Here is a 12,353-nt window from a genome sequence, read left to right as displayed (position 1 = left end):
CTGTAAGACTGACTGCTAAGCAGATGATAAAACCACAAGCTCCCATTATCCACTGATTCAACTCTGATGTGTCTGGTAGCCTTGGATACTCTCCCGGATGTGTGTGATAGGCACCAGTGATTCAACCAGTTAAGATGAAGCCTTCAGGTCATCTTTAATTGCAGGCAGGTAGCTACAGGAGATAAACAAAGACTTACAACATCTACAACCGTCTTACATCGGTTTGGCTTTTCCTTTGGTTGTTGAGTCTGGGTTGCAACTAATCCTTGTTTTGGGGCAACTTCCAGTGTGTTGGGATCTTAAGAAGGGGTGGGCTTCAAAAATGTTAGCAAAAGGTTCCCTGCCTGGTTGCTGGGTAGGCGTGGCCATGGTGAGCATGGCCTAGTCGGCCTGCACCATGGCACGAGGGGAGGAATTTTTTGCCCTCCCTGGGCTCCAGAGGCTTTCCTCGAGCCTCCAGGAGGATGAAAATGGTTTTCCTGGGCTCTGGAAGCTGGAAAGAGACCCATTTCCGACCTTCCTGAACTTCTGAGAGGCCCGTTTTTCACCCTCCTTGATAGCCTCCACACGCGCTTGCATTTACCTGCATCCAAAACTGGCTTGTGTGGGGCAGTGGTGGGATTCATTTTTTTTTTACTACCAGTTCTGTTGGCGTGGCAGGGGAAGGATACTGTAAAATCTCCAGTCAGAGGTGGCATTTGCTGGTTCTCTGAACTACTCAACATTTCCGCTACCCGTTCTCCAGAACTGGTCAGAATCTGATGAATACCACCTCTGGTATCAAAATTGGGGTGCTTGGCAACTGGCATGTATTTATCACAGTTGCAATATTCTGGGGTCATTTGACCCCCTTTTGCAACTTTCTGACAAATTTAAGTGAGACAGTTATTAAGTGAATTTTGTCCCATTTTACGACCCTACTTACCACAGGTGTTAAGTGAATCAGTGTAGTTGTTAAGTTAATAACAGGGTTGTTAAATGAAAAAGTGATCACATGAACCAGTGGTGGGACTCAATTTTTTTTTACTACCACTTCTGTGGGCGTGGCTTGGTGGGCGGAGTGTGGCTTGGTGGGCGTGGCAGGGGAAGGATACTGCAAAATCCCCATTCCCTCCCCACTCCACTAACCTGCTTTCCAGTTCTGTTCTCCTGTGCAGGGCAACAAAAGAAGACCCAGCCAATCAGCTGGGGCCTCGGGAGGCGGAGAATAGATGGAGGCGGGACCAGTCAGAGGTGGCATTGACCGGTTCTCCGAATTACTCAAATTTCCCGCTACCAGTTCTCCAGAACTGGTCAGAATCTGCTGAATACCACCTCTGACATGAATCCAGGACACTGCAATTGTCACAAATATGAATCAGGTGCCAAGCAGCTGAAATTTGATCATGTGATCATGGGGATACTGTGTCAAATTTTTCAACTTCCAAACATTAGGAGTACTCAAAAGTTGTGACCTGCCTTGGGGATTGTAAATATATTTTCATTACTTTAATATAATTTAGATGTGCTTGGTAAATAACTGCATAAATTTCATAGCTTTTTAACATTTTGTTCATAACTGTGACAAATGGTGATAAGTCACTTTTTTCAGTGCCATTGTAATTTCCAATGGCGACTAAATGAATAGTTGTAAGTTGAGGACTGCCGGTATATGAATACCATCTTTCAAGGGCTTCATGGAGGCTTTATCAAGTATGAGTCTGCAGCGTGTTTCTTGACTGCTTTGTTCATTTACTGTTGATGGTTGATCCTAAAAGGCAGATGCTCTTCACCATTTCAACATCTTCATTATCCGTTCTAAGGCTGGTCATTGTACCTGTTGTATTTTGGTAAATAAACATCATTTAAACAAAGCAGGGCTTAATGAATGAATGAGCTGGAAGGGACCTTGAAGGTCGTCTAATCCATCCCCCTGCTCAAGCAGGAGAACTTATAATATTTCAGATGTGGCTGTCCAGTCTCTTCTTAAAAACCTCCAGTGATGAAGTAAGTACCCACAACCTATGAAGACAAGCTGTTCCACTACTTAATTGTTCTCACTATTATGAAGTTTCTCCTTAATTCCAGGTTGCTTCTCTCTTTGATTAGTTTCCAACCATTGTTTCTTATCCTGCCCTCTGGTGCTTTAGAGAACTCCTCAAATACTGGGATAGTGCTATCCCATCACCCCTCATTCTTCTTTTCTTTAGACTAGCCAAACCCAAATCCCACAGCCGTTCTTCTAATCTTGTGATATGTAAACACTGTCACTTCGTATAATTTAAACTTTTCTTCATCTGACTCAACTCACTTCCTACTCTAAGGAAGAAGGATGGGATCAAAGACAGTGTGGGAAAAGTCAGGCCCAGAATTGCTTATATATGGTCAGCATAAATCAACTCTAACTGCTCGCCTTTTAAATCACCACATCTTGGAGAATGTGGGCCATAATCTCTGAAAAAATCTCTTTGCAAAGCAGCACATATAACTGCTTTAAAAAGAAAAAAGAACTATTGGACGAAGAGAGCAAATGTAATAAATCAAATCAACATACAAGTAGTCCTCACCTTACAATCACAATAGGGACCAGCTCAGTTCACTAAGTGGTTGCTAAGTGAGTCATCGTGTGATTGTGTCTGATTTTACAAACTTTTTTTTTGTCCTAAGCAATCAAGCAATCATTGTGGTTAAGCAAGGGTGAGATGTTGCTGGTGTAACAACCAGTTCGCTAATCGTGCGTTTCTACTTAGCATTACAAAGGCACTGAAAAAAGTGACTTACAACTGTTTTTCACACTTGCAATGTCGCAACATCCCCCTGGTTAAATGATTACAATCTGGGCATTTGGCAAACAAGTACAGGTAGTCCTTGACTTATGACCACAATCGAGCCAGAATTAATGTTGCTCAATGAGAAATTTGTTAAGTGAGTTTTGTTCCATTTTACAACTTTTCTTGCCACATTTGTAAAGTGAATCACTGCAGTTGTTAAATTAGTAACACAGTTGTTAAGTGAAACTGGCTTCTTCCCTCCACCTACACATTCCTAGAAACTAGGGAAATCACTTCTGGATGTTTGCCATCTCCCCATTCCTTCCCTGGGCCCATTTTATCTTATCTGCCTCTTATCTGACTACTATCTAATCTGCAGCTCTTCCTTCTGTCTCCAAGGTCATTCCCAGGTAATATTACATTCCCTATTTCCCAATGTGCAACCATCCACTTACCAAGGCTATAGGGAAGTGATCCAGCTTTATTATGCATCAATGAGCTGAAGAAACTACCTCTCCAATTCATGTTACAATTCCTTTTTCCCTAAAGGTAAAGGTTCCCCTTGCACATACATGCTAGTCGTTTCCGCTCTAGGAGGCGGTGTCTCCGTGGTCATGTGGCCGGCATGACTAAACGCTGAAGGCGCACAGAACGCTGTTACCTTCCCACCAAACTGGTCCCTATTTTTCTACTTGCATTTTTACATGCTTTCGAACTGCTAGATTGGCAGAAGCTGAGACAAGTAACGGGAACTCACTCCATTACACGGCGCTAGGGATTCGAACTGCCGAACTGCCTACCTTTCTGATCGACAAGCTCAGATTTAAAGTTATACCTGTGAGTTGCACCAATTTGCATTCAGCAAAGTGCTGCAGGAAATGAGTACAGAAGATCCACAGCTTAATACTGTAATTCTGCCCCAAAAGTTTTGCTGCTGAGTTCTGCCCCATTTTCTTGCCAGTTTTTAAATGAATCACTGCAATTGTTAAGTTAATAATTGTAAAGTGAATCTGGCTTCCCCATCTGCTACTCAGAAGGTCACAAAAGGGAATCACATGACCCTGGGACACTGCAACCGTCATAAATATGATGAAACAGTTGTCAAGCATCCAAATGTAAATCACATGCCCATGGCCATGCTGCAACAGTCATAAAGAGTGAAAAAAGGGGTCATAAATCACTTTTCTCAGTGCCATTATAATTTCAAATGGTCACTAAATGAACTGTTGTAAGTCAAGGACTACCTGTATGTATGTATGACCACTGCAATGTCTCAGGGCCATGTAACACTATTCATAACTTCCCAGCTGGCTTTCAATGAGCACAGTCAATGGGGAAGCCATATGTTGCTTGTTGACTGCATGATTCACTTAACAAATGTGACACAAATGTAAAATGGGGGCAAAACTCAACTGCTGTCCTGCTTAGCAACAGAAATTTTGGTCTCAACTGTGGTCATAAATTGAGAACCACCTGTAGTCACATTCTGTATTGGGCAAAACCTTCTCAAAAAGATATGGCACATCTAGAGGGAAATGGCATTGCACATCAGATGTTATCTTGCACCTACAGCCTCTTTGGCCCAGGATGAGTAACAGCATGTTTGATTAAAACACCCCCCCACACCCCTTTCTTTCTCTCTCTCTCTCTGTATATGTATGTGTACATATGCTATATACAAATACTGTATAGATAGATAGATAGATACACACACACACGTATTGCCAAGTGCTTTAAGAGTTGTAAATTTAATTTTACAAAGCTTCTCCTCTGATAATACTGATTTACAAACTAGGGCATTTAAAACCTTTGCTAGCCCAATACTTGAATACAGCTCTGCAGTCTGGAATCCGCACTGTATATCAGACATAAATACAACTGAGCGAGTCCAGAAGTATTTTACAAGAGTACTACATTCATCTGTTTGCAACAGAATACCCTACACCAGCAGACTTGAGATTCTTGGCTTAGACAACCTTGAACTACTCCGGCTAAGATTGGACTTAAGCATAGTACATAAAATATGTTACAACGTCTTACCAGTTAATGAATATTTCAGCTTTAACAACAACATAAGAGCGCACAACAGATATGTAAATGTAAACCAAATGTAAACAGAAATGTAAACCACTCCAAATTCGGTTGCAGGAAGTACGATTTCAGCATGAGTGGTCAATGTCTGGAACTCGCTACCTGATTCTGTTGTCACCTGCTCAAACCCTCACTCTTTTACCCTCAAACTAACCTCTATTGACCTCACCCCATTCATAAGAGGTCTGTAAGGGGCGTGCATAAGTACACAATCGTTCCTACTGTCCCTGTCCTATTATCTCCAATTATTAGTTCCTATTTCTTGTATTTAAACTTGTTTATTCTTCTATTGTATTGTTAGCTTTTGACAAAATAAATAAATAAAATAAAAAAATTATAGATAGATAGATAGTACAGGTAGTCCATGACTTATTTTAGTGATCAAAGTTATGATGATACTGAAAAAAGTGACATGACCGTTTTTCACACTTTTGATCCTTACAGCATCCTTATAATCACATGATCAACTTTCAGATACTTGGCAACCAACTCCTATTTATGACAGCTCCAGTGTTCCAGGATCATGGGATCACCATCTGACAAAGTCAAAGGAAAAGCCAGATTCACTTGACATCCCAGTTACTAACATCAGCTGCAATGATTCACATTAACTGTGACAAGAGAGGCTGTGAAATGGGGCAAAATTCACCTAACAAATGTCTTGCTTAGCAACAGAAATTTTGGGTTCAATTGTGGCCCTTAAGTTGAGGACTACTTGTATATGTATGTGCATATATATTATATATACGAATGTGTGTGTGTGTGTGTGTGTGTGTGTAGCTATATATATAAAAGTGAAACACCACTCATGCATCATCACAAAATCTGAACTATAAAGCCTACAAGTTTGAAATTTGATACATATGTTCCTCTTGGCTTCTAGGTTCTCAGAGAGAATTTTTCGAAATGACCACCAGAACATTAGTATTTTCTATATTATTATTATTAATGTGCTCTGATACTAGGAAGTTGTACTCCCCCACCCCACCTGAAAACTAATCTGTTCCAAATGCAAAGCACAGAGGAGTTTCAGTTCTATTTTCACAGCAGCAACCAGCTTTAGTACAGAACAGTTGAGCTAAGCCATGCCCAGGCTCCTTGCTGTCTGTTTGCTCACACAGCAAATACTCTTCAGTTTCCAAACAGCCCTCAACTCACACACAGTGACGGGAAGCTAGCCAGATGAATACGGATGGATGTTGGTAGGCAGAGGCAGCATTTCCCCCCCTTATTTTCCTCCCCCAAAACTAAGCCTGACCAGTTTTAAGATATGGAGTTAGTGTGTATACACATACAAACACACAAAAACATATTCTTTTGAGAGCAGGTAACGAAATTTCATTTTTTAATGTGTGCCGATTTTTAACGTGTGCCAATGTGTTCACTGAAAAAAAGGGACAATAAAGGTTGCCGCTTTGTTTTCATCTCTCATCTTATTCTCCGAGTATTGGAGCCAATGGGGTAGTGGAGAAAAATAGAAAAAGAACTTCGCCTTTCCCCAAAACTTTCACAATTTCCTCCCCCATAAACACAGCCAGACACTGTAAAAATAAAATCGACTTAAAAAAAACAAAACAGGAAGGTTTTAACAGGAAAATTAGGCGAGGGGGACGTTGTGAGGCAAACGGGGAATTCCTCCTCTCTCTGGCAAATGTTCCGCGGACGTATTATGTAGAGTGTCTGTGATTCAGATTTCCCGGCGTGGATTGCTGGAAGTGAGCGAGGGCTTGGGAAGACGCAGACGCAGCCTCCACGTGCGTTCGCATCCTCCCCGGCCCACGTGTCAGGGAGACGCGTAAGTGAAAATCCTCGCTTTACACACCGGCGCCTCCTTCCACGCTCCCAACTCCCGCGCGCCTCCAGCCTGGGGGGGCGGGGGCGGAGCAGAAGCGCCTCCGGAGGAGTATGAATGAAGTGGGCGGGGCGAACCCCTTTGCTGTGACGAGAACGCCGGAATCGCCCGGGGCAACCTTTGTTGCCGGCACAGGAAGTCCCCCGATTGGCCGCCGTGGTTATGACGACACGTTCTTTCTGTTTAGAAGGCCGGTCGAGCCTCCGTTCTCTCGCAGAGAGGCGACGCGATTCCCTGGAGGAACCTTTGGAAGCCCGCAGGTGAAAAAAAAAAAAAAGAAGTCACCGACTCGCATCATGGCCAACCAGCGGGAAGAAAGGTCAGCGTGGGAACCTTACCCTGAACCGGTTTGCTCCGGGGAAAAGGATTGCGGGAGCCGGGAAGGTCCTCGGCGAAACAATTAGGGTCCCTCTGCCTCTGATTCGATGGTTGCCTTGTGGTGTTTGTGTGTGTCTGGATTACAACTCCCATTATCCCCGACCGCAAATCGGAGTAGTCATGAGACACGTCTGGATGGCCTCGGGGTGCTGAAAGCGATTTTAAGGAGTCCCGGCTTTTAGGGGAGGTGGGGTGAGTGGAAACCTCAGCGGACGTTTTTCAGCATCTTTTCCTTCTTTTTAAAGGGAGCCATTCCCTACATTTTTATCTCCTTTTTGATGTAAGGTTTACAAATTTACAGTGTAAATAATCTGGAGATAATAATCCTTGGAAGAGTCTGAGCTGTTGGGTAGATTATAACTGTTATTATTTACCATTGCGGTGGCTTCTATATGGAATATCGCCCTTTAGCTGACCTCAAGTCTCTTGATCTCCATAAGGACAGATTTGTTAATTGTTTTGGTGACCTTGATGTTCTTTGAATTCGGTCTCCACCAGGTTTTTCATACTTGAGCAACTTTAAAATGGTGCAGTTTTCAAGTCCCAGAATTCCCTACCAGCCACTGGAGAATTGTGGGAGTTGAAGTCCACACATCTTAAATTGGGCAAGCTTGAGAAACCTTGGTGTAAGACTAAACTGTGACCTTTCCTGGTGGTCTCCCATCCCAATGCATTAAAGTTTCTCCTCCACCTCCCCGCCCCCCCAAAAAACCCGGCTGTGGTCTGCTATCCTCTGTGACATTTTCATCATTTTAGCAGTAGGAGTAGTAGCTTTTCCATGCAACAAAGTTAAGCAGTGCATGAACCAAGAGCCCCAGAGTTGAAATTAGATCCCAATTTTAATAGTGGATTATTTTAACCTGCCTACGTTTGGGGGTGGTGTTCTCCTGCCCCGCTTTTCAGGCAGCCCCTATTGTGGTGGCTGTTGTGGTTCTTTACTTCTTTGCTGCTGAGCTCAATCCTCAGATGTGGGAAAAGAAGTTGTCAAATGGGAATTGGAGTTTTGGGTAGGGGGAGAAAATTGAGAAAGGGTTCACCTTAGCGGGTTTAAGAGCTGGGCACAAGAGATGGAAATCATGGCAAGTATTATAATTAATCAATTACATTAACATCTATGTAGCTTCTTTAGATCAAAAGATCCTATTTAAACACTTCATGCACCAAATTTAATTTATATATTTTATCCCATTGTATTTTTATCCCCCACAAACAGTTAATTCCCTCCTGCTGCTTTACTCATAACAGTCCGCAAAGTAGCGTGAGGTTGCATGTAGCTTAACTTTCCCATATATGAGAGGCAGAATTGGTTGTGCCCAGCCTTCCATCACCTACAACCCTCCCCATGGTATGCCAGGACTAGCTAGGAATTCTGGGAGTTGAAGTCCTAAAGTAGTACCGGAGTACAAAGATTTTTCTGATTTAATCTACTCTTTGCAACCTGCAAAGTAAATTAGTGCTGTTATCAATCTGCTCAGGTTGTGTATGTACATTTGTGTCCATTAGGCTTTCAAGAAGGCATTTGAATTAATGATCAAAATGATTTTTTGCCTTTGCTGCTAATATATGCAAATTAGAAGATGCTAAGGGATGAGTGAAAAACTGAATATCCGTTTGAAGTGTGTGTTAATATGATACATCATATTGAAAACTGAAAATTTTCTTTGGGGTCTGAACTAATTTGAGGCAAAAGAAAACTTGTGTAATTTTTAATACAGAAGGAGACTGAGAATATCTTTTATGACTTACAGTTCCCAGATTGCTCATCAACCCTGTTATGATGTGGTTTCTGTGTCTTTCTCCCTGTAAAAACTGAAATTCTTGTTTTCCCCTTCACTGTTTGAGAATAGAGAGCCCGAAAATACTGAGTTTTCTAGAGTTTGCTTTTGTGGTTTGGACAGAAAGTCCCAAAAGACAAGTCCTTGTCATGTGACTGCTGGTTTCTCAGATGATTTTTTAAAAATGAAGTTTGATTCCAGTTAAATGCCAATTTGTTTGAAACTTTAGAAAGCAAATACAGTGAGGTTCTCATGAAAGAGAATTAAGAGAAAGATAAGGGGAGAGAAAAGTGAGAAACTCAAATTTTTACATCCCAGTTAGATCCAAAGGCACATTTAGTATGGTAGTATGTTTTCCTTTTTAAAATTTTTATTTGCAAGTAGTTCTTGACTTGCAACCGTTTGTTTAGTGACCTTTCCAAGTTACAGTGATATTGAAAAAAAGTATCTTCTGACTTTTATTCACATGACGGCTGCAGCATCCCCATGGTCACGTGATCAAATATTTTTGGTGGTTGGCAACTGACATGTATTTAGGACAGTTGTATTTTCCTGGGGTCATGTGAAACGCAAAATAAATAAAAATGTGATCACCATTTGTAACCCTCACACCCCAGCTTCTGACTAGCAAGTCAGTGAGGGAATCCATTTAACGACTGCATGATCCTCTTAATAACTGCAGTGGTTTACTTAACAAATGTGGCTAAAGTAATAAGTTAGTAATAAGGGCGCAAAATTTAACAACTGCCTTGCCTTGCAATGGTAACTTGGGGCTCATTTGTGATCCAAAGTCCAGGACAACCTGTATTTTATGCTTGTACAATTAGCCTTTAAGAAAATGCAAACGGAAAGCATCAATTAAGAAAATGAAACCAAAGTAGTTTATATTTTATTATCGCTGGCTATTTTATCAGGATCTTGGGCATGGATTCTGATATAGCTTCAGAGATTCATCACTGACCTTGGGAAATCTGTAGCAAGGGAGAAAATCCAATAGGTCAAAGAACAAGAAAGAGACATAAAAATGTTGGCAAGGAATTAAGAGTTCAAGGTTTGGCAGTTTGGACTCCTGTTTCTCTTGTGCCTCGCTGTCCCTGTTTAGCCTGGCTTGATATTAGATTTATGGTTAGTCCATATCAGTGGAGAAGAACATCCTGAATGAGTAATATTTAAATACAAGAGAAGCAAAGCTATGTTGTAATGACGAGCTATAAGGAATTCTATAAGCAACTTTGTTCTTTGTTGATGTCTTTTGGATTATTTATTTTGGCTGCAATTGATCTGATGATGCAATAGTTTTCTTAAAAACAAAACCAGAAAACTGACTCTTTTATAACCGGCCTGTTGAACTCAGGGGTTGGGTGTTACTGACCAAACAAATGTGTTTGGTTGGGTTTTGTTTGTTTTTCAAAATAATTTTTAGGAAGAGATTTTATATAAAACAAATTTAGAATATGAATGGAAGAGAGGGAGGGAGGGAGGGAAGGAGAGAAGGAAAGAAAAATAGATATCTGATAAAAAAGTAAAGAGGGGAAAAATAGAAAATGTATAAAGCAGTGGTTCCCAATCTTTTTTTCGCCCTGCACCCCTAAAGAAATTTCACTCGAACCTTGCAGCCCCTGAAATTTAGACTTTAGGAGCTACTGAACGCGTTAAATATATGGTAGGAGTGAGTCTTTTCATCTGTGTATGTGACGGCCACTAAATAACAATACTTAACTCTAAAATGAAAACAAAGTTAATCCATTGCATAATAAATAAATAAATAAATAAAAATAAAAATTGCCCGGACTTTTCTCGCACCCCCTGGAATATCGTCTCGCACCCCCAGAGGGTGCGAGCACCCCAGGTTGGGAACCCCTGGTATAAAGGGCTTCCAACCTTCTTAATACCCATTCCAACCTTCTTAATACCCATTACAGATACATTTATTGTCTAGCCTTTTTAAGATATCCTAATTGCCTTCCTCCATTTTTCTCTTTCTAGTCAAACCCAAAGACCACGTTCATTCCCCCCCTCCCCCCCCAAAATTTTCAGCAAAAAGATTATGAAGGGTTTCCAGGCATGAATAAATACAATTGTGAGCACATGTGTTTGGAAAATTTTATGATTTGAGAACATCTTTTTGACTTATCTCAATGGTGAAAGCAGTTGCTTAAAAAAAAGGGGCGGTGGAGGAGATGTATATGGTTCCAATTCAGTTGTTGCCCTATAATAGACCAGGATCCTTAATCTAGAAAATAACTTGGTTTATAATTTTTGTTTTTAAAGGAGCAATGAAACAAGGTAAAATATTACTTAAATTATTTCTAGTTTGTTTAAAAACTCAGGCTCATAGAAGCAATCAAGTAAAACAGATTACGTGCCCAGCCAAATCCTTTTTATAAACAATAGCTAGCTTTAGGGACATACATAGCTTTGTCAGCAAAATAATATCTTTGCTTGTCCCTTTGTCTTGGAATACAGTTTCTTTATCAGTAAATCAGAATTATGGCGTTGCATTTAATGGAACTACAGCCAACATCTATTCTGATAACACATTTTATGCAACCTAGAACATTGCAATTCTTTTTAAATTGCAGTAGTAGAATAGACAAGAAATGTGAAAAACCTGTGACTTCCCTTTGTGAGAAACTTCTCAAAAGTTTCTCTTTGTGGGAAATTTCTCAAAATGTTAACAGTGGACAGAAGGTTGTCTACCAATTTTATCAAAGGTATAGCCTTCTTGCAACTGGTCCCTGTTAATAGGTAAAAAGAGCTGAATAATATTTTGTAAAACGTTAGCCTTATTCCCATTAAAAATGCTTGGGTATGTAGGCAGTTCTGGGGCAAAATCATGCCTGTTACCTAATATCCAGTTATCTAGTCATTGTCCTTTCCCGTGCAATCTTTGACTCTCTTCAGAACGGTCACATGGAAAAAATGCTGATTTGAAGATCAGGAGATGGACATGGAACTTAGGTTTATAATTTGGGTTGGCATGGGTCCAATTGGTTAAGGAATGCTTTTGACTCCAGTAAACTGGCATGACCCAGTAACTGATTGATGGGTCTCAGCTGATGGATTCCAAGCAGGGATGGGATCCGACCAGTACAACTACGGATTCTGTTGCTCTGCGTTGCACTAGTCGCATGAGTGGTGCAAGTGCGCAGCGGTTGGAAAAGCCCTTTTTTCCTGCTTTTTCAACTGCAGCTGTGCTGCACAAAGCAGCTGAGGTTGAAAAAGCAGGAAATAAAGGACAGGTAAGAGCCTGGGAGGGCAGGTGGACCAAAACAGCAGCAGACATAGAACCGGTTCTGTGTCTGCTGCTCTTCAGAGTAACCAGTTCTACAGAGGTGGACAAAACCCATAGAAACCCACCCCTGATTCCAAATCTTTGTTGAGTCATGATATCCACTGGGAATGTCTTGAGCAATTCACCAGCTCCCAATATTGGCCACAGTGGGTGAAATATTGGGCCATAGAGGGCGAAAGGACTAATTTAACTGTAGCAATAAAAGATAGTAT

At 41.2% G+C, this 12,353-nt stretch overlaps 1 protein-coding gene and 1 long non-coding RNA gene across 2 annotated transcripts in view; both read left to right on the top strand.

Annotated features, from left to right (window-relative positions):
• Positions 1 to 6,265, top strand: part of LOC113449527 (uncharacterized) — a 30,058-nt gene extending 23,793 nt beyond the window's left edge. The window contains exon 4 of the long non-coding RNA XR_015739945.1: positions 5,286 to 6,265. This is a non-coding gene — a long non-coding RNA (uncharacterized LOC113449527). The remainder of the gene's footprint in view (positions 1 to 5,285) is intronic.
• A 543-nt stretch (positions 6,266 to 6,808) lies between these two features.
• PNP (purine nucleoside phosphorylase) overlaps positions 6,809 to 12,353 on the top strand; it is a 30,176-nt gene continuing 24,631 nt past the window's right edge. The window contains exon 1 of the mRNA XM_026720619.2: positions 6,809 to 7,012. Within this exon, the coding sequence (XP_026576404.1) occupies positions 6,990 to 7,012 (23 nt within the window). The 5' untranslated portion in view covers positions 6,809 to 6,989. The remainder of the gene's footprint in view (positions 7,013 to 12,353) is intronic.

The sequence above is a fragment of the Pseudonaja textilis genome, chromosome Z (assembly GCF_049901715.1).
Source record: "Pseudonaja textilis isolate UNSWEBS1 chromosome Z, rPseTex1.2, whole genome shotgun sequence".
In the NCBI taxonomy this organism is placed as follows: Eukaryota; Metazoa; Chordata; class Lepidosauria; order Squamata; family Elapidae; genus Pseudonaja; species Pseudonaja textilis.
Note: the sequence above shows the minus strand (reverse complement) of the source record. Positions and strands in the feature narration are given on the sequence as shown.